Genomic DNA, 23,112 nt, shown 5'->3' with positions numbered 1-23,112 from the left:
GAGTAGCCTAGAAGACTATATTATGGATACACTTAAATATGGTTTTATTCCAGTAAAACACTGCGTAAAAACATGATCTCTATGGAAGAGAGACACTATCATAAGGACGTTTAAAGTCCCCCTACACTGTGCAGAATAATGTGTGTGTGTGTGTGTGTGTGTGTGTGTGTGTGTGTGTGTGTGTGTGTGTGTGTGTGTGTGTGTGTGTGTGTGTGTGTGTGCACACACACAGTTTAACACTAGAAGTCACATTGACCTGCTGAAGAGGGAAAGTTTCTGTGTGCTCACCTTGGAGCTGTATGAGAACAGGATTTTGTGATATCACAACTAGTTTGGAGCCAATCACTGTTCAGTATGCAACTTCCCTATGGTGGAAATGTGAAGCATCCAGTGCACATATAGACTTTTCAGTAGAAGACAGTCCAGTAGCTAAAGTTAGGAAACAAATATTAATATGCATATCTGCACATTAAATTCTGGATTTATTTAATAAGGGAGAATGAGTTAAGTAGATGTAATCAGATAGTTCCATGTCTTCAAACATGAGGGGTTTTAATTACTATAACCCAAGAGACTAAAATAATAAAAACAAAAGTGTTTATAGAAAACCAAGCCACGCTGTCAAAAATAGAATAGCACAAACCCTAAAGAAAAAAAATAAAAATAAATAGGCCTAGGCTTCATGTTATTGGAGGGTGACATTGTAAACAGTAGGCCCACAAATAGATACCATGATTAACTGTGAAAAACTCTTTCATGAACTGATTTGTCTTTGTAGCCCTGAAAACGCTACTTTTCATCTGAAAAAACATAACTGTCTTGATACATCGCTGCCTTTTTGCTTCCCGGATAAAACTCCTCCAGCTTCAACAGTGACTGCAAACTGCATCAGAGAGCTGAGTGGATCTCGGTGTCCATTTGCGTCGCCAGTGCGTTGCAGCTTTAACCGGTCCATCATGCCTTGCGGTGTCCCAGTTCAGTTCCGATGCAATTTACAACAAGCTCTGTGGTCCTCCCTCACTGATGATCAGAGCAGAAAGCAAACAGGCAGAGCGGCAGATGTCGAGAGCCCTATGTCGGATGTCCAGTGACCGGACGGACGCATGTTTACATTCACACGGGTTATAAAGGCGGGGATGTGCGCACAGGTCTGATGCAGGCGCGGAGCAGCGCGGATAAACAGAATCTCCCGCATGCAGCCCGCATACCATGCAGCGGAAAGTACCGGATTTGAACCCGGAGAGAAATACTGAGGCTACAGCACGACACGAGAGTTTTAAATGCTCTTGACACACAGTGATCTACTGCTGAAAACAGGTATGTTGTTGGGTTTCACACAGGGCTGAATGCATTAACTATCTGCTGTGGCTCGAATGCGTCAGTCAAGCCAACATTTTAAAATCTGCTGCTATTAAAACAAGAATTGTAGGCTATTAAATTACCTCAATTATATAGCCTAATTTTATACTAAAGATCCTTTTTGTCATAGTAGCCTATATCTGGAAGACAGAAAAACAAACAGAAGAACTAGCACACGCACTGGTCAGCTGTAGTTGCATAACTTTATTTTCGCAAGAGTGTGTTTATTCATGTTTTTCTCCTTATGCTCCCTTTTTAAATACTACACTAATGTGGCAGACCATTTTTACGACTTACTTTTACTTCATATTTCACACAAGAATACATCCTTAAATGGAGTGATAATGGTGTTCCACATGGTAACATACCTGGTCCATGAGCCAGCAGGAAATGAGTGAGTGAGTGGTCAGTGTGTGAGTGGTTCTGCTGAGCCCTGCAATGATGAATCTCTTAATAGAGTTGGGCAATAAGCGCTCACTCAGCAGTGGCTTTAATCTGTGTTCCTTCAACTGAGTCATCCAGCTACAGTAAGAGAGTAGAAAGTCCTTGAAGCACAGGTGTGATGGAAGCAAGGACAAAACTCATTCACAGGCACTGTGTGTGTAGTAGGAATACTCTGCAATACAACAACAATAGAACATAAAAGGCCTTTGATATGTCACTTGACCTACATTTGTAAAAAAAAAATTGGGCTTCTGCAAACTAAGTATTTCTTCTGACATACAATATTCATTTTTTTGAATAACTTAATAGGCCGTTCTTTTTTGTAGATGAGGAATAACTTTAAAACCCTGCCCCTGCCCAATACATCTCTTTGTTTTGTCTCTAATAGAGTTTGGTTCAAAATTAAAGTAATGTGCTTTGACTACACAACAATGCTGCATAACAACAACTACAGCAAATAAACATTACTTTCATTATCAGTTTAATCTGCCAGTTATTTTAATCTTTTGCTCCAAAAAAATGTAAATAATAAAAAAACAGAAACATGCCTGTCACAATTTCTTAAAGTCTTCAAATTGTTTGTTTTGCCTTACTAAAAATGTCTAAGCCCAAACAAATTATGCAGCAAATCCTCACAAATTAATTGAACAATTAGTTGCTTATCAAAACGTTGCCTGTACATGTTTTGATTTTGATTTTTTTTTTTTTTTTTTTTTTGCTATTTGATTAATCATTTCAGCTCTGCATGAGATGTGTGTTCCTTTTTAAAGCTGAGCATCAAAGCTGCATTCACACAGCCCTCGGTGGTGTCTGTTTTTCTTACCTCAGTCATATTCATAATCAAAGGGATTCATTTCACAATGCATAGCTATCTAGATGAGTAACCATGTCATTTCATGGAGTCGATATTTGCCTGAATGTCAGACGGTGTTACTAAAGCAGAAAACTAGTCTGGCTATCACCAGACCAAGCTCAATCTTTTCAGATTGAACATTAGTCTGGGGAGTCTGCTCTTTATTTTCTACTGCACAAGAGGCGTGATCAACGGGTGTAGTTCAAATGACTCTGTACGCAGTTAGATAGTCCTTCAACCAATCAGACCAATGATCTGGGTGACGTAGCAGCGACAGCGGGCGGCATCGGCAATGGGTTGCTGCGCTTCAGTGGCCACCATGTTGAACGTAAACAAAAAGCTGCTTGGTAGCTTCTCTATCGTCATTGTGTTAAACCTGCCAATAGCGCGCCAGGTGGATAAGCCAGTTTGTGATTGGTTCCCGCAAATTTGTAACAGAAGCAGGATAGATAAACATACAGGTTTCCAGGCTGAGCTGCAGGGCAAAATCAAATCGCCGGCAGATCGGAATGGGTTTACCCAGTCTAGAAGAAAACTCTAATTTCACAGACTTCGCAGTGTAAATCCAGCCCAGACTCCCCCTCCCACCACCTCCATGTCAGCTAAGCTCCAAGTCTTACAGGGTTAAAGGCTTATTGTCTCCACCAAGCTGATTTAGTTTTAACTTTTGAGACAATGTGGCAGTTTGGTAACCCAACTTCAGTATGGGGCTCATTCAGGGCTTCTGGAAATATAATCAATATAATGCTGAGTGGGATTTTGAACGTTTTTTTTTTCCATATGTCTTCGGCAGTTCACCAACTTAATTCCACACATGATGGTGGAAATTTTGATACTGGTCCACTGCCATATAACATGTTTTCAGTAGTTTGGATTAAAATGTTCCATCCATGTAAAACTCCACTGCTTGTTTGTTCACAGGACCATCTTAGATTGTATCTCACAGAATAGATGGTTGGTAGTTCCTGAATTGAAAGCAGTTCTGTCTGATTGCTCCCTGAATCTTATCACTCAGCTTATTCCAGCTTTTTTGTTTTTAACTTGCAGCCATCCCCCTCTCCTCAGTTTACAAAATTGACGTGGTGCTAATCTCTAAAAGGCGTCTCCATTGAGCAGCATACAACTGCATCTAGCAGAGCACTCATGGAGAGAATGAAGCAGAGGTCGTAAATTGAAAAGAAAATGGGAGGTTGTAAGGTGTCGGTTTGGATCCAATTTGCCATTTGAATAATTTTAATATCTTTATCACCCCGCAACAGAAAATGCCACTTAAAATATAAAATTAAGTAAACTGTTTACACAATCCAGTAACATAGAGCTATTTAAATTAGCTGTATACATGGTTAAATGTAATTTGCTCTTACCAGTGTATTGCCGTGTGTACTTTGTCCACAGCAATCCCACCAATCTGTCCCAAAACGTCCCAGTTAGATAATAAATGCTGTAAACATAGTTGCTCGAAGATTGTTGTTGTTTCCCCCAAGCAAAGAGATTTTGAGAACGGCAACACACAGAGAGTGGAAGGTGAGGGATGTCAGGCTTTATCCTGGAAATGTACTTCCGTTTATCCAGACTAAGGATGGACTAACAGTGAACAGAAACAGGAAAGCTGCTGTATGATTTGAAGCTATTATGCCAACTCAAAATCAAATCACAAAGTCATGAGCATATTACCGCGAGCACTACTGGGCCCGCCCCCCACCATGGTGTCATTTTGTCTGAGGACACAGGTCCAATCCTAATTTAATTAACTTTTTATATTTCAAATTGACTTGAGCATTCTTGTGGCGCAGCTCTGTGGATGGCAATGTGGCTCGTCCACCAATTTAGTCCAGACTGAAATATCTTAACTACTGGAAGTTTTGCCATGACATTTTGTATGTTTTTTTTTTTTGCATCATCATCAAGTCAAACTTTTTAAAAATTTGGTCCAATACTTTGGTTTATGGGAAGCTTCAGCTGTACTTTGTGTTTGGTGGCTTTAAGCAAATCTGAGCATGCCAACACGCTAAACTAAAATGTTGAACATGGTAAACATTGTACCTGTTAAACGTTAGCATATTTAGCATGCTAATGTTAGCATTTAGCTCAAAGCACAACTAAGTAAAGCCTTACAGAGTTGCAAGCATTACTATGGACTTGTATTCATAAATTTGCATTAGCTAAAACATCCAAGGGTTTATATTCACGTTGTCTATATCAGGATTGTTCCGGGGCTGCCAGAAGTTCTGGTCGGATGTCCCTCATTTTTGGCCAGATGTCCCTCACCTTCCGCTTTCTTTGTGTTGGCATTCTTATCTCGATTCGGGAATCCTACAAAGTAGAACCGACAATCAAATTATATTTATCTTTCTTTTGGGTAAAATTCTCATCACACACTCAACAGCCATTTGAATTCCAGAGCTCGCCTCCTTACGCGCACACGTTCCACCAAAACAAGTTCCTTCTCGCGGCTATTTTGCAGAGGCACCGTACCTGCGTCCGGCGCCTGGCGCCGCCCAAGACGATTGTGATTGGTTTAAAGAAATGCCAATAAACCTGAGCATGTTTTTCTCCTATCCCAGAATGTAGTGTGGACTACCCAGACCTTCCTTCACAGCGCTGTGGAGGAAGGTCTGGAATTGCGAGACTAATATTCACGGTATAGGAAAAAAGTTCTCTAAGAGAGGCTTTGTAATAAATGAGGTGTGTGTTTTATTCACTTAAAGTAGCCCTGTAGGCGACAGCCAGAGAGGAATTTCTCCTTTTGGAGGTCAACTAAACCGTATGATGGCTCCAGTTGAAACTCTGTTGTTAATCACCACCAGCAGACCAACCGTGAGACGTTCCAGCAACACCCCACTTACTCCGGAGTTTGAAAAGCCCTGCTGCAGTACACACCTCCACTTTTTATCGTAGCCCACATTCAGAGGAAACAAAAGAGGAAGTGACAGGGAAGCATGGGTTGCTTCTTAATTGTTAGTGATTGTTTGGTCTACTTTCCCAGACCGTGCCCTCCAATCAATCCAGTCATCTGTGTAAGGCCTCTGACAAAGCCAGAGCTGTGTCACCATGGTGAGGGATTGTTTGCATTCAGTCATGCCGCTATAGCCATGTGGGCACACACACACACACACACACACACACACACACACACACACACACACACACACACACACACACACACACACACACACACTTACTCTCACACTCACACTCACACTCACACAGCAGCATGCTCTTTTGTCTGTGCACCACTTGTTTCAGTGGACCCCCTCTTGCTGCCTCAACCTCCTTGTTGCTTTAAAATCTGGCCCCTGATTTCATCGTCTGTTTTTGAACTGTTCATTAGTGCTGCTGCTTTAAAATGTCACGTCTTTATGATACAAAGTCACTAAAATCACCTTTTCATATGTATTGCTTTTCTCATTGTATGTAAGAATAGTTTGACTCAGAAGTCTGCTATGATATCTGTACTAATAAAACTGTGCTATTTTAAACGTGGAAGAAAATAGATCATCAGTACAAAAATGTGTACTTTCTCCATGCACACCTAATTACAACTTGATAGTGTCTCAAAATAGCTGAAATAAAAGAGTATTTTTGTTTATATAAAATTTCAATAATTATCATTAATACATTAACCCTTCATTGTTGGCACACTTCAAGTACATTGTTCATGTTCTAATGGAATTATAGATAAATTAACTGCAATTTATTCTTGTTTTTACAAAGGTTTTCCATTAAAAATGATTATATTTTCAAAGTGACACTAGTGCAATTGAAATCTACAATAATGTTTCACATTGGGCTTGTGCTATTGGAATGCACATGTGCAGATTTAATTGGATTTACTTTAGTCAAAAATTCTAATTTTATGGCAATCAATGACGACATTTTTCTGTTATGTTTGTTGTTGGTAGGCTGCTTGGAGAAAGAAGCCAGGGTCCGGGGGGGTTCAGACTTAATCAATGAGTTTGTTAAAGTGTAATTAGGTGATTGAGTGCGGGAGCACTGGGCTGAAGCAAGGCAGTATATGAACTCTTTGGTGGGCATTTTGCATTGAAACCCAGACTGGTAGTTAGTGTGACATTACATTTTTTTGTTTGTTTTTTACATTTTTCAATTTTAATATGCTTATCTCTGGGATATTGAAAGGGGCTTTTAAGTGGTATTTTTTTCTTGATCCGTCTTGTGAATCACTATCCCTGTTAGTGGAAATCCATAAAAGAAACACTGACGTGCCACACTGTGTCCCCTCCCTAGCTCTGCCTTCTTGTGGCATCCTGAGAATGAAACTTCAGGGGAGGCAGACTGAAGTCACGACTAAGTTTAGCTCAACAGTTTATAGCCAAGATGACACGGTCTTCTTCACGTCTCAAACTGCCTGACTGCAAAAAAAGTTGTCCAAAACCACAAATATCAACCTAAAAAAAACACAAAGCCTCACACTGATTGGCTTTATAAACATAATTCTACCTGTAGTAACTCTGTCTGTAGTAGGGTGAACTTTACTGTCCTTGATCCTCTGTGAATGGATGACTACGTGATGGATTTAGTATGCAGTTGGAATGTGAAGCATTGAGTCTGTGTGTTTATTAAACTGTGACTAATGGAACAGGAAATTCTAACTGCTATGGCACCTTTCCCACAGGTTCTGAGGTTACTCGCTGTGAAGAGTTGTAGCTCAGTCTGACACTAAATATGGAAAGTATACAATTTACAAGGAAGCTGAACCGAAATAGAACCACACATGTTTGCAGCATACTAATTTGTGTACACTCACCATGTAGCATGTATGATTTATTTATTCACACTCTGGCAGCAGGGGCTTCAAAGTAATTTAGATCAAAGACATAACCGGCGAGAAAGTATGGAAATAGAATGATGAAAATTCAGAACAATAGCAGCAACGGCTGTGAAAAGAGGCACAGAGGTGGCTGAGGGGCGGCGAGCCTCTTAGTGATTTCAAGTGTTGGAAGTTATTAGCAGGGTAAAGAAAATCAAAGCTCATTTCCACAAGGAAAACAGACTGCAGTGGTGATGCTATTAGTTTGACGTTGACCTTATATGCTCCCAGGTCACAGCTTCTAAATGTGTACTTCAGCTCAGAGGTACAAGATTTAGATTCCTAGTAAAGTCAGCCATTGAATGGTTATGAAAAGGCTGTTTCAACATCTAGGATCAAAGAATATAACCCATAGGCCTGCTCATTTTGACTAAAGAACATCTGCTTCTGCACAGCTGCCTGCTCCTATGGCGCTGCACGCTGCTTCTCATACCTACCAGCATATGTTGTGATATTTGTGTCAGAGGACTAGTGGGAGCATGCAAATCGAGAAATTAAATTCGAACAAAAGAACAACACAAAGATGTGTTAGTGAGATTGGATTTGAACTAATATTTCTACATTTTATGAACATGTTTGATATTTTAGCGAGCCACAGTCTGCACTCGTAGCTAAGAAGTGTCTCCAAGGATCTGAATAATCTTTTAATTAAATATAACTGTTACCTTGGTGGAAAAGGTGACTTGACATGAAAAGACACTCCAAGAAGTCCTTATGTGGCACCCTGCCAGACCCAGTTTTATAATAATAACATAATAATGCTTATATTTTTCACCTTTCATTTATGAGTATTTGCATATCAAAGTATGTCGTTGTTGACTCACTTGGACATGAATGAAGTGAAAATAAATTTGCTGCAGCTTATTTTGCTCTCTGTTTGGATGGTTCATGTTGATTGTATCACAGAAGAGTGAATGACTTTATATCGACTTTTCACATAGGTGTGTGTGTGTGTGTTTTTTTGTGTTTGTGTGTGTGTGTGTGTGTGTGTGTGTGTGTGTGTGTGTGTGTGTGTGTGTGTGTGTGTGTGTGTGTGTGTGTGTGTGTGTGTGTGTGTGTGTGTGTGTGTGTGTGTGTGTATCCATGTGTGAAAGGGAGATAGGAGGGAGTGAGCAGAGTTACAAGCTTGTGTCAACACCGGCTCTTCCTCCTGGTGTGATTTCAATATCACCCGTCATTGAATAAACATCGCATCTCAACTTTGCAGTTGCAGCTGTGGCAGTTTTAAAGGCGTCATCACATCTTCTGTTAGGATACTGTGTGTTGCGAAACCATGTCCCAGAGCTTTTGTTAAGCTGACCAAAAATTCAATGCAACAATATTGTTTCGAAATACTCTTCCAAGTCCAACTTTTCCAATGAACAATGCGTCCAGATTAGAAAGGGTTTTACTCAATTGACCTCTTGCTGAGAGGATAGTCTTACAGTAAGTATGACATGTTTCCTGCTCTGACTTTCTGCCTGAACCATGACCAAAATTAATATTATTTCTTTTTCATCCTAAAAGTGTTTGCATGCTTTTTTGTGGCAACCTCAAACCTTCTTCTTTGCTTTGTTTATCCATTAGTTTCACCTTCATTCCCCCTTTCTTCTTCAATTTCTCCCCTTTTGTCCCCAATTCAACTGAGCTGTATTCATGGGTATAGTGTAATTTACGGTGCTGTAACAGGCATCTGGGTTCAGATACATCCTGCACTATCTGTCTATACGATTACAAATCATCCCGTTCCTTACCAAAGGCAGGTCTTGCCCTTACCAGATGCTTTTAGCGCAGAGGAGTGTGCAATGTAATGCAGTCGGGAAAAGGCCTCGAGGGGGACTGGTAGTTAAATTGCAGGAGGGATGGGAGTCTCATTCCAGCTGTGAAGATGGAAGGCACCTAAATTTTGAAGGGAGGACTCCAGAGATACGGTCGTCAAGGATCAGAGCTGAGCTGATGGCCCAGTCAGGAAAAAGGAGGGCTGCTGCCCAGTAGGGTCACAATAGTCGGAGCATTAGGTAGCAGCTCCTTCACTGCTCTGTTGCGCTGGCCCTGCTGTCGTGGCCTTGCCAGGTTCGTAATGACTGCCTTGCTGCTGAGGTGCTTGTGTCAGCAGTTTGAAATGGCTTTCGTTCAGCGTGCATGCGACCGCCGTGAGCTTTCCTGCACCAACACCAGCAGATGAAAAATATATTGGATGAGGCCTGTTAGATGGTCACAATCACTGCACCCCAAGTGTGTTTTCGCAGCAATTCATCAGCAGCCTTACAGGAAACCGCTTCAGAAGAACAAGTGTTGTAACTTGTTGTGAGAGTTGCGTTTAAAGCACACTGTAGTCACTGCAAAACAGAGTGTGTTGTCTAGTGTCATGTCATTGTAAGTCATTCTGGGAAATGTAGGAAGTGACTAATTGAAACATGAGGCTGAGGCGATAAAGGGCTGGGATATAGACTTTTTTAGTGGCCGAATTGATGATTTCAAGTAAACAAAATTAGTTATTAACCCTGCAATATTTTGGCCACTTGGAGGGCAGCGCTGTAAACACACCATTGACATGTTATCACCTTATAAAGTTGATATGGTTAATATGTTAGCAGTTGCAGTGCAGCTTTAAGGTTTTTGTTTTACAAGTGTGAAGAGTTTTGTCTGAAATGTAACTGTTAATTGCACCGGACGGTTTAGAACCAAGACGTCCCAACTCAGAGTAATTTCCTGTATCTGTGTGACGTTGGTTTCGCCACTTCCAAGCCTATTTAGGAGGCCAGTTCAGTCACTTTATTATCCCAAATGGGAAACTTGATATTCAGTCCGGAGTGAAAGATAAAAAAGAAACACATTCAAGCAACATACAAATAGAGGCAACAATACAAAGACATGAGCACAAAAAAGGTTTCTCATATGTAATACAACACAATTTATCACCAGTGAAACAATCTCTAAAAACCAAAGTAAATATTTGACCCATTTTTCACATCCACATTTCACTAAAATGGCATTCATCAGATGGACGAATCAGGAAAAAATTAAATTAGTTTGAGACCTGTTTCAGTCTCATGAACAAACTCTCGTGACATCTGGCAACACGGATAGGCTAAAGTCAACTAACAATCTAGCCTGGAAATCCAGACCCAAATCTGAAAGATTAAGGGTCTGGCAATGAGTAATGAAAATAGCCTAACTCGAGGGGCGGCACCAGGCATGCATTTGAAAATATCACTGCACGCAATTGGATAACACTACAACCAATCACAACAATACACAGGGTGACGTATCCAGAGCCCCATACGCTTAGCTACCAGTGGAGCTAACTGGTAGTCATCTGTTTAGCTCGCCTCTGGCCCGCCTATATCAGATACATCGATGTGAATGGTGCAGTTCGGCTATAAGGGCATAGTTAATGAGCATCATTACTGAATGCCAGAGTGACTCACTGAGCAAATTCAAATTGTGCTCACGCGAGAACTCTGAATTTCCAGGGTACTAACAATCGCAAACAACACAGATAACTTATTTCCGTAATGCTAATAGGGCTATTAGCTGTGTAAATGTATATAATGTTAGCAATAGAAAATATAAATACATGATGCAAATTGTCAGGAGACAGGAAGTGTGTACCGTTTCTTACCTTTGGGGCAGCATGTAATGTGCGTAATGCGCTATCTTTAGTTATAGAGAATCTTTGATTGCACTGAACGCTATTTTCTTTTTTTCCTTTCTAAGGATGGACAGTTAAACATTATTAGCACCCCCTTGTGGTGTGGAGGAATGAGGGCCTCTGGATGAAGGCCATGGAGCTGAAAGTGTGGGTGGACGGAGTGCAGCGCATCGTGTGCGGGGTCACGGAGTTCACCACATGCCAGGAAGTAGTCATTGCTTTGGCACAAGCCATTGGTAAGCTTAAAAGCACTTACTACAACAATATGAGAAACAGTCATCTTTAGTGTTCACAGGAGGTAGATGCCCAAAAAAGATTCAACATAAGAGGAATATGAGCAGTAGATGTGAATTATTATTGGTTATATGATTATAGATACAAAACTAATAACATGACAAAGACCACTAACAAGAATAGTGGATTTAACACCATAAGCTGAAATCCTCTCCATATGGCTCCTATGCTTAAAAACCTAAACTAAAGTGGTGAGAATGATATTTCATCCCAAATAAATTCCTATGGGGATATTCTGCTGTGTGGGTTGTGTCTGATATTGGCCAGGCAGGTTGTCAGACATACTGGAGATGATAAATTGCAGTAAAATGAAAAGTGGCTAGAGGGCACAAAGGGATTTTCACCATAACGGGCTGCACAAAACGAGATGAGTCATGCTGCAGACTTTGGTTTACTTACGTGCTGTAATTGCAGAGGAATAAGTTGACACTCCTTCTCTGTTACTCATTGACTGGGTTGTATTGTGCATATACTGTAGCTGGGAATACAATACCAAATACATATGATTTCATCAAATTGAAAGATGTGTACTGTTTTTAAAATGGACATATTTCTATTTCTTAGGAATTTCTCACTAACTCCCATAGATTTTTCTCAGAGTTAAAACACGTGTCTTTTATGGTGACAGTGTAGCAGGAGTTATGGCATTTACTGTGCTTTGTGTTCTCTGTTCCTTTTGTCCAGGCCAGGGCACTTTGATGTGAATGGCTGTAGCAATGAATGTGCCTCTTTTACAAGGAGCCTTACTGTGTAGATGGGGGTGAGGGTGCAATGGGCAGTGTTTTACTGTTATCTATATGTGCACAGACAAGAACACACATGCACGCACGCACGCACGCACACACACACACACACACAGAGCAGTGAACCATTGAATGTAGCCCTTACCGCCAACACAATTACTGTTTATTGAGTTGAATTTTCCCCCTGTTCTTTCACTAAACATGCTGGTAAAGTTCTTTGAAACTATCGATGCAGCAAAAATGGGAGATTTGTGAAAGAGTTTAATGTATCTGTTCTGTCTTTTTGTGCTTACAGTAACTTCTTATCACAGAGAGTGTGCACCATGACAACATACACAAATAGTATTAAATAAAATGGTAATCATTAAATGATGCATGTTACTTCACAGGCCATAAATATGGGTGTCATCAGCATAACAGTGAAAGTGATTCATGTGTCCAAGGGGCCAAGAATAGATCCTTGGGAAACACCACAGGTCAGAGGGACCCCCCAAGGAGAGAGCAATACCAACCACAACAGAGAAAGTTTTATTTAAAGTTTGAGCTGAATCAGGCGAAGGCATCATCCCTGTTGAAACCAGGGGTTGATACATAGACTGTATAAGTGAAGCCAAAACATCTTGATGGCCCCCTGGTGGCTGGCTGCAGTATAGGACATAAATCCCATCCCTTCCATGTTAGCGGATGGGACAAGGGCCAAACTAAATAATCTTAAGTACATGTCAAAATACATTGTTCTCAAAGATGGTTTCTGTCATTTTAGGTTGTTCAAGTGTTCATTTTTCTGATTATTTTTATTTTTATTAGTTATTTGATGCTATAAAAACGGGGTGAAACATCATGATTGATAGCTGTGATTGGTCAGGCGGGTTTATAGGCAGGACTTCGATACGCTTATCCACTGCCTGATCACTACTCCACAGACTCTGGCTCTAAAATTACAAGATGGCAGCGCCTGTATCTGGGATATTTTGGCTCCACTTTTGTACAGTTGGAGGAAGTGGAGACGTGTCGTCCATCTTTATATACTGTACAATCTATGGTTGAAACCCATTTTATAAGCAATAATCAAAAGCACAGCTGAAATAAATAAAACAACAACCCTACAGCTGTCATCATGTTTTGATTAAAATTATGCTAAATCCTGATTGGTGCATGGAAGTTTATGACACTACCTGTTTCCAAACTGAGCCCCGCCCACTTCAAAACAGGGACTGAGAAAAAAAAGGAAATACAGAAAATCTCTCATGAATTATTCAAACCATTTTTAAGATTATTTTGTGTTCACGTAGGATTCCACTCTTAGTAAGAACCTGATTGAGAAAATGTGCTGCCCAGTAGGGTTGCAATAGTACCTTGTAATTAAGCTCCACATGCAAAAATGTTCTTGTTTTGTCCCAGGACGCACCGGCAGGTATACTTTAATCGAGAAATGGCGTGAGACAGAACGTCACCTGGCTCCACATGAAAACCCTGTAGTGTCCCTTAACAAGTGGGGTCAGTATGCCAGCGATGTCCAGCTCATCCTCCAACGAACTGGCCCGTCTGTTAGCGAGCGGCCCACTTTTGACGTGCAGGCTCGCGTCCCAGAGCGTGGCTTCTACCGGCAGAGTCTGCCACCACTGGCAAAGCTCCGCCCGTCAGGGACAGACCGCTCGCTTAAACGAAAGGAACCCAAACGCAAGTCTCTGACCTTCACTGGAGGGCCTAAGGGTCTGCGGGAAATATTTGGGAAAAGCAGAGATGCTGAAGGTAGTGTGTGTTTTTAGTTTAGTCAGTATATCCAACTTATTGTTGTCAGTGATAGTTGTGTTATTAGTTGTGTACATACTGTCATCCAATCCCCATCCTTTCATCTCCCACCCACCCGTTCATCCATCCAGCCAAACAGCCCCAGCAGCGGGGTGTGAGTTTGAACCTGAGCAGGGTTGGAGGTGTTGGAGTAACTTCTGTACCTGGAAGTCCAGCCAGAGAGCTGAGCCGGCTGGTGCAGCTGCAGAGAGACAAACTCCAGGCCCTGGAGAGCCGTCTGCTGGGCTGCGAGGCCGAGCTGCAAGACTGGGATGAGGCCACCGACATGGCTGATGAAGTGAGTAAAGCCACAGCTGCCAGTGCTGTTACTTACAGGAAAAGATTATGTGTGCAGATCCATAACACCTGCATTTTCCTGCATTTTCGATGTTCATTTTTAATTCTCTGTAGCTCAGCAGGTGGTGCTGAGCTACACGCCAAGTCCTATTCACAATTAATAGCAATTTATCACTGTCCCAGCTCTTGAGTCTGTGTGTGTGAATGTCCCCTTAACATTCCTGCATCATCTTTTATTCCTTTTACCAATGTTTTTTTTTTTATATACGTATTTTACATTGGGGCTAGAGAGTTTTCAAGTTTAATAATTTTTCTCTTACCAGGGAGAAAACTTGGAGGGGGAGCTGCTACTTTTAGAGCAGCAGGTGAGGAGGAACGATGCAGAGATGGAGGAGGAGGAATTCTGGCAGAACGAGCTACAGATCGAACACGAGAGTGAGCGTCATCTGCGGCAACAGCTAGTGGAGCTGCAGGGCCGCGTACGCGACAGCGAGGCCAAGCTTTCAGAGTACCTGGCACACATACAGGTGAGCTCGGCATCATAGAGAAGCTACCTGGTTCGACTGGATGGTGTCTAATTGGATTTTCTGGGACAGCATGAAAACTTGGAATTACTTTGGTTTTCTATGACGACTATTTTCATGCCAGTTTTTCCATATTGTTTATTATCTGTCATGTTCTGCAGAGCATGGAGGGAGGCCTAGAGCAGGAGCGGCTGCAGCAGGAGGCCGAGCTTAACCAGAGAGTCAATGAGGAGGAGGTACCAACCGATCCAAAACACTCACAACAGCATGCAAACAGAGAGGAACATAACAGCTAAGAAACCTCTCAGTTTCGGTCATACAAACATTTATTTTTAACATATGTAAGGGTTTTTAGACCAAGGACCCCTTAGCTGAAAGAGAGATGGAGTAGGGACCCCCTATTTTATATAATTTAGTTGCATATTAAACTGGGTCAGATGGACGAAAATGGATAGATATGTATGTATTATTTATACATCATGTTTTGATGTTAAACATGCTGTATATGATGAAGTCACAGTGAATCCTTAAGCTTAACTGTATCTTTGGATGGCTACCATAGTGGCTACCTTACCTATAGTCCCTATATAGACCCTAAGCCCTATCATTAAAGTTGTGTAAATGAAATGTTTTGTTTTTATGAATAGGTCAATTCATCTTTGCTAATAATATGTTGGATTAATGTTAATGTACTGTATGTTTTTAGATTTTACAAGAAAAATAAACTTAAAAAAAAAAATCAAACAAAATATTGGAGACCCTCCTGCGGTAACTCTGAGGACCCCCTAGGGGGTCGCGGAAGAAGATCACTGTTGAAGATCTCTGACCATGTTATTCTTCACATAGATGAATACAACTCATAACGCTGCTTTGTTTTTCACAGTGAAGGAACTCAAATTCTGAAGTTCTAAACACACTGAAGCATGAAAGAGCCCTCCTACATCTTTACTATGAGGATTAGTTACTTTTGCCCATTTCTGCAAAAAAGTTGTGATGAGCTTTCTCTCTTCACTTCCACTCATTTCAGGTGCAAGACCAGCTGGAGAAAGTGAGGGCCGAGCTTGAAATGCAGAGCCAACACACAGCGCGGCTAGAGAGCAGCTGCAGGGTGTTGGAACGCTCGCTAGGCCAGTCCAGCAAGAGATTACAGGTCAGCTCAGATTCTACTGTTACGTATTTTTTATTTTGTTTTTTAACACCCAAGCCTCAAAACTGTCAGGAATTTAAAGCACCCTTGGCAGTTCAAAATACGTGCGAAAGATGTTAAATTTTTTTTTTATTTTATTTTAAAATGTTTTAAAAACGTTGCAGTGTGTGGAACTTCTGCACACAGGTGGAGCCATAGAAATCTAAGCTCATTAAGTTGTGGGCAGTGAAGCGAAGTTTAATCTCTGGCCTGCAGCGATGTGCAGAGGATCCTTGGCTCTGTGCATCCCTGTATGAAGCAAAGTGCTCTATGTACAGGCGAGGTCCAGTAGGCTGGGGGAAGCATGAGGTAATGAGAAGGGGAAGGGAGAGAGGGTATTTTAACATTCTTCGCCTGATTAGAGAGGGGCCTGAATAAGTACACAATCCCTCACCTGTAGTTGTATAACCATCTCAGAGCTAGCTCTTCTCTTTCGCTGTCTCAACTGGGTTATGACTTCTGCAGATATCCTGAGCGTGATCCCTTATTGATTTTCACGTATGAAATCTGACTCAGTCACAATGCAAATATGTAAATGTAGTCATGTGAAGGTAGAAAAAGGATCCAAATTTGGATGGAGCAGCTGAATACATTTATGTTATCAGTATTATCAGACCAATTTCTGTGGTAATTTCTCTGTATTTTAAAAGTAGTCCTCATTTTTCACAGTGCACATTGAGTGATTATTTAACAGCCTTGGCAAACACCTAATTTAGCTGTCATGGTGGGTTTTTTTTTCCATCACAGGAGAAGGAGCAGGAGCTGGAGCAGCTGACAAAAGAGCTACGGCAGGTCAACCTGCAGCAGTTCATTCAGCAGACTGGTACCAAGGTCACCGTGCTGCCTGCTCAACCTACAGGAGAAAACAACGGCACGTACACACACACACACACACACACACACACACACACACACACACACACACACACACACACACACACACACACACACACACTCACTCACTCACTCACTCACTCACTCACTCACTCACTCACTCACTCACTCACTCACTCACTCACTCACTCACTCACTCACTCACTCACTCACTCACTCACTCACAGCAACAGAGCCTTCATGATTTGCCACATTACCAACACCATGTCAAAAAGTTCAGTCAAAATGAGGTTAGCTATGAAACTGAAGTGCTTTACATGCAGCATTGTCTTCACGTGTGTGTACACAGTGCCACCTTGTGGTCATCCTGAGAATGGTACATTAGACTGTAGACTTGAGCTGCTGTGCCATAACAGCTTAGTCTGTAACCCCATTACATGGACCAAATCACGAGCAGCCCTGAAATGCTGCTAGACTTTCACAGCTGTCAAAAGGAAAATCCCTGTTTTCTTTCTCAAAAGAAAAAGAAAAATCCCCCCCATCAACTGTTTTGTATTATCAAATGCATAACATTTGCACAAAGGTACTGAAAAGGATTACCAGTAAGCTCAGTAGCTAGTAGATCCTACATCATTGTCCTAGATTACAAGAATGTTGTGTCAGATTGTTAAATTTAAATTGTGTCCCTTTTTTGTGTTTTTGTTTTGTTGCTTGTTACAGATGTGGACTCTGGCTCTCTGAAACGACTTGGCTCTTCTCGGCTCTTACCCAGCAACCTTCGCACTCTTCAAAGCACCGTGTCCTCCAGCCTCAACCCTGAAGGCATCTACGTTTGACCCCTTAAACTGTGCGGGAGACATTATTTTAACAGCAGGGTCGGCACGATGTTAGTAGGACTGTTCATATGACTGGAAGGCCCCAATAATTGACTCCCCAAACTGCTGAAATGCTCTTGAGCAAAGCACTGAAAGAAAGTGTGGAGGATGTTGGCAAAGCCATTACAGGGAGGATGAGTGGGATATCACAAAGAACCAGTTCTTGCATCTGTTTTGCATCTTTCCTGCTCTGCCTCCTCTTTGATCAGGACTGGGACTTGCACTGATGTCAAGATCCATTTGCAAACTAACATTTAATCTGTTAGTACTCCAGTGGGTGAGCAGTCTACTAAAATTCTAATTTTCTCGGACTAAAAACAAACTAACTTCAAGCCAGCAGATGCATTTCTGTTGTGTGAGAAGGCTTCAGCCAAACAGTGCAGATAAACTTTATTTTTATGTTGTAAGTCATGAACTGTAGGATGCAAAGTTTGGACACATCGGACATGTAAACATAATCCCTGCACGAGCATGCACAAACACTGACACCGTACCTGTGCTATAACCATAGCCATATCTGATTGCCTTACTCTGGTGTTTTAAAACCAGACGTCAATAATGTTCAAACCGAACTCAAGGTAGCTACTGAACTATGCGCCATATAAATTTGAACATACATACAAACATACTTGGCATCAATTCAGGTGATAGTCTAGGCAACTGATGTCAGTTTAACTCAGAGTTAGTGGCTCAATCCTTTTCTTTCACATAAGTTTGAAAATTATTTTATTGTTTTTAACCTGGAATACATTTGCTTCATATTTTCTGTTTGACAAAAATGAAAAAAAAACGTTTGCCTATCATATAACGTAAATAATAAAGAGGAGAAAATAGATTGTGTAACCTCATCAACTATTGGACAATTTTTGGTGAAATAGTTTGGCTCTAGGTTCATTTTTATGTCCTATCTGGTGCAGAGCCATTAATCTCATCTTTGTTTCACTCGATCACTTTCTCCAAAAGCTCTGAAATGTGGAAGCAGTGATGAGTGATGACAGAGGCCTTTGTGCCTGCAGTGTAAATCCATCTTGGAAATACATCATGCCCCATCTGACCACCAGGTGGCGACATAACATATATTATTCAGATGGGTGAAAGTTAACTGTGTTAAAGCTACTTCAGATCTGATGTTATCTGTCTATATTCATTTTCACGGGTCAGACATGACTGTGCATATTGCTTTTGTTACAAAGCCTCAGCACTTCCAGTGTATAATCTGAGGTTCCACTTAGATTGTTTCACTGTGTTCATCAAGCAGGGACACACATCTAAAAACAGTATTACCATCTGATTTTCAATGATACTAAAGATGTCTCATATGAACCAAAGCTAGTGTTAAAATCTATAATATTTAGATGAATGTACTTTTTTTTATATACGTGCAACTTATGCCCGTGAAGTATACCAACTTGAGTCAAATAGTCGTGTTTTCAGTTTTAAAGGTTTGCTGTTGCTATTCCAATTCCACAAAAGTCTGGTCGTTTGCATTTACCTATTTCTAGTTGATTTCTCGCTGGGTTTCTGGGATAAAACTGATGCAAACTGTGTGAAAATGTATGTGCTCAAATAAGGGTCAGTACGCTTTTGAACGTGAAATAATTTCAAAGTCTGTGGTTGTATGTGAAACCTGTGAAAAAACTCAGAATTGTGACTTTGGAGAAAAGAATTGCAGTCGTGAGAATGTCTAAAAAATATGTTTGGATAAATTATATCAGCACTACATGAAGACAAATGCATTTTGGCCCTGCTTTGGGCTGCAAGAACGGGACTAAAATTTGTACTTGTAACTTAAATGTATGCATGCATGTGTAACTTAACACAGTCACACACAGTGTGGGAATTTGGAGCACAATTCAAAATCTAAATCTGAGTACTTCATCCACCACTGACAAAGTGTGTGTACACATTCTCATTTTGGTCTTTTTCAACATCTCCAAATCTTTTTGCTACCCTTTTACAAACTTTAATTTTGCATGCCGTTTTTTTTTCCACAGGTTTAAAGAACCACAGGCTTTGAAACCATTTCACTAGCTCAATATCTCATTGACCCACGTTGGAGCCCATGAGAAGAAGCTTGTATTTGTGCTGTGAGCGTATAAGATAACAAAGTGAATTCCTCCCTCCGGTGTGAGGGATCTTCGTTGTGTGATCTGCTTTGCAAATGTAACCGGAGGAATTTACATCACAACTTGGCAAACTATTCTCAGAAGTTGTTCAGTGACAGAAGTTGTTTTTTTCCTCCCTCAGTATGCAGTATTATCGTCATGGCAACAACTTCAGCTGTGACACAGAGCCTGTAACCCGCTAATAGAAAAGAATCATAGCTCTCGTTGAATAAAAGTCTTGAATAATGGCATGCCTTACTGGGAAAAAAAATGTAAATAGTGTCTACATATCACATCAGTCTACGGACTATTTTAAAAGTAGTTTGAAGTCTGAAATATGCAGAGTGCTAGAGAGGTTAGCTTTTAATGCTGCTGTTCAATAGGCAGCTCTGTGTGCATGCAATAATGTGTGATTGGTTTATTTGGATTTCCAATTAGTGGCTAACAAGGAGGCAACAATTCATCTGAGAATAAGTTTACTTTTGGTTTGTTGTGTCCCTTCTTGCCTTGTTGACATTTACACTGGTGGAGATTCGAGCTTTGGTAAAGAGCAGACAGCTCAGTGTGTACTAGCATAAAAATGGCAAAAACATGCACATTATATTCTTGCCTTTTCATTTACATTCATTCTGGCAAAGACAAAATCTCATGGATGTAAAAGAGATTTGTGTTTCATTATAACAAGCCAATAAGTTTACAGACATTGCCAATGATTGGTTTATCTTGTGCCATCAATGGAGCTTTTCAATAAAAGAGCATATACAAATAAGATGGAGCCATTATGGAGACTGCCATCAAGGGGTTTCGAAAGCTAATGTAGAAACGCTGCAGCTTAGGGATATTTCAAGACACAGAATAACCCAGACAAGAATGGGCAGAAAGCAATTATGGATGAATGCTGTTCATGATGTCTCAAGCCATTCGACAAGTTCAATCATCATGTATTTGCTCTCATGGGGACTTGAGCAGGTTTTTGACAATTTTAACATGTAGCATTGGCTCCTAGATACAACACGTCAAATGTAACTGAAGGAATGATTTGGTTGTGAGAGAGATGTAGCTTTATTTGAAAAGTAAAGTGTTTCGGTTGGCTCATGATTCATGTTTAGGCTAGATGAACTGTGCTTGGCTAACGTCACTGACTTGCATTAACACAACATTTAGACTAATTATTGTATAGTAAAAATGTTATGATTTGGTATTGTTTACTCACAAATTCACATACTGTATTTTTTGGCTTTCTGAATTTATCACATTTTCTTTTTGGGGTCTTCATTTAGCCACCAATGTTCGAAAGACATGGAAATAACATTCAAGACTAATGTAAAATATATAAATAAATTAATAAAATATATTTAAAAACATGCCAGAAATGAATAAACTGCTATACAGTGCTGAGAACTGTGGTAGAAAGGTGGTGTATTATTTTTGATTGCGTTTTATATTTCTCAGATAGAAAATCTACAGGATTCTCTAGACATGTGACCAGTAATCTCGTCCACACAGCATTCCGGGATGGGAGACAAACATGCTCTGGTTTATTGGCATTTCTTTAAACAAATCAAAATCGTCTTGGGCGGCACTGAGCACCGGGCAAAGCCATGGTGCCGCTGCAAAATAGCCTCGGGAAGGAACTTGTTTTGGTGGAACGTGTATGTTCAGAGGTTATTTTAGTCGTGTAATAGAAAGCTCATTGGACCGATAGTCTAGCTAGCTGTCTGGATTTACCCTGCAGAGATCTGAGGAGCAGTTAACCATAGTCCTCGTAAATCGACCAGAGTTTAAAATTCCAACACAAAGAAAGCGGAAGGTAATGGACATCCGGCTGAAAAGAGTGAAAATCCGGCAGAATTTCCTGGGGCAATTTGGCAATCCCGGAAGTGGAACATTGTGGACATAGACTATATGACCAGTAACCTATTAGGGGCAAAAGAAAGTGCAAAAAATTATTAAAATCTTAAAATTTGATTTAATATAAATTATAAAACTTCTACAAATTGACTGTTAGCTAAGCCCCACCACCCTTAGCTACTGTTGATATGCATTTCAAGCTTTACGCTATTGCACAAATGATGGAATTTACAACGATAATGGTGCTTGATTTTACTTATGAAATTCTTAGTATTTAAAAAAAATAAACAGGGTCTTTTATTTCACAAAAATGTAGACAAAAACAGATGACTGTCAATTTTGCCAGCTGATGACAACTGTCTTTTAGTGTTCCCAAACCAAATTGTTTTAAAACAAGAACCATGTAAATGGGACTTAAACAAGAATTTGATGAGAGGATATTGTGCTAAAAGGCTGAGACTAAAGCTCCCAGGCAAAATATCTGCTTCCTCACCAGTTAATGATTCATGTTGAAGCATGGAAATAAAGATACAGCATGGTTCTTGCATTGCAGTGTGGAGAAAATTTTTAAATAGTACTGCTATTGCAACCAGTGACTTACCAGCTGTTACATATCTGGTTGTATTTTTCAGTTTTGGACAGGATAAAGGCAACCACAAACCTCAGTTAGACAGAAGAAATGAGTTAGCAAAGAATGTGTGTTGTCTTCCAGTATTGTATCCCTAAAATCAAAATACGTATTACTACTACTTACTATTAATACCATATCAAGCACTAGTGATATCAGGAAATGTTAGTGACACGTAGATCTATTTTTTGGGCTGCCAAAAATTGGCTCTCGCACTTATAGCAAAGAAAAGCCGCTGCTGCAACCTGAACGAGCTGGAGACGTGAGGGTGGCTTTTGCAGTTGTCTAAACTAGATGAGATAAAAGCACGGATGACCTTCTCTAAATCTGCGCAGGATAAAAACAACTTAATTTGTAATATGTTTCTGAATTGCAGAAAGCAGGAGTCTCAGCAGCCTCCTTACTGTACCTGCACTTAAGAAGTCAAGTAAGTGTCAGAATGACTTTGTGCTCTCTGGTCAGCCGCCTTTGTGTTCAAAGACAGACAGACAAGACAGACTATTGCCAAGATCGACTGGAATAAAAGTTTCCCCAAACAACTAGTTTCAGATTCATTTTCAACTTTTGATACTTGACAGAGTTGGAGAACTTCACACCAGGTGTTTTTGAGGGAAAAGTCATTTGTCTCTCCACAAGTGTATTAGTGCTTTAATGCTTTAAATGGAGCTCAACAGCTGGGTCAGAGGGGCTCTTATTACATTTTTGACCCTCTCACACCATACGATACTTGAAGATTTTTAGCATTAAATGCTGTTAAAGCTATAATGCGTAGTTTCTGTCTCCAAGTAATGACAACAACACTGTCTGCGCGTCCACATGATAGAAGCCTTACGTGATCACGCACGCGCCCCCCCCTCCACGCAGTT

General features: G+C 40.6%; 1 protein-coding gene across 1 annotated transcript; it reads left to right on the top strand.

Moving 5' to 3' along the window:
• Window positions 1-901: 901 nt before the first annotated feature.
• Window positions 902-21,165, top strand: rassf8b (Ras association domain family member 8b). The gene is made up of 9 exons (XM_039792054.1): window positions 902-1,317; window positions 11,184-11,354; window positions 13,557-13,907; window positions 14,039-14,244; window positions 14,567-14,770; window positions 14,929-15,003; window positions 15,795-15,917; window positions 16,701-16,824; window positions 17,508-21,165. Exons 2-9 carry the CDS (start codon window positions 11,243-11,245, stop codon window positions 17,621-17,623), a joined length of 1,311 nt encoding a protein of 436 aa, XP_039647988.1. The 5' UTR covers window positions 902-1,317; window positions 11,184-11,242; the 3' UTR covers window positions 17,624-21,165.
• The last annotated feature ends 1,947 nt before the right edge of the window (window positions 21,166-23,112 follow it).

Source organism: Perca fluviatilis, chromosome 23 (assembly GCF_010015445.1).
Source record: "Perca fluviatilis chromosome 23, GENO_Pfluv_1.0, whole genome shotgun sequence".
Lineage (NCBI taxonomy): Eukaryota > Metazoa > Chordata > Actinopteri > Perciformes > Percidae > Perca > Perca fluviatilis.
This window is presented reverse-complemented; position numbering and strand designations above follow the sequence as displayed.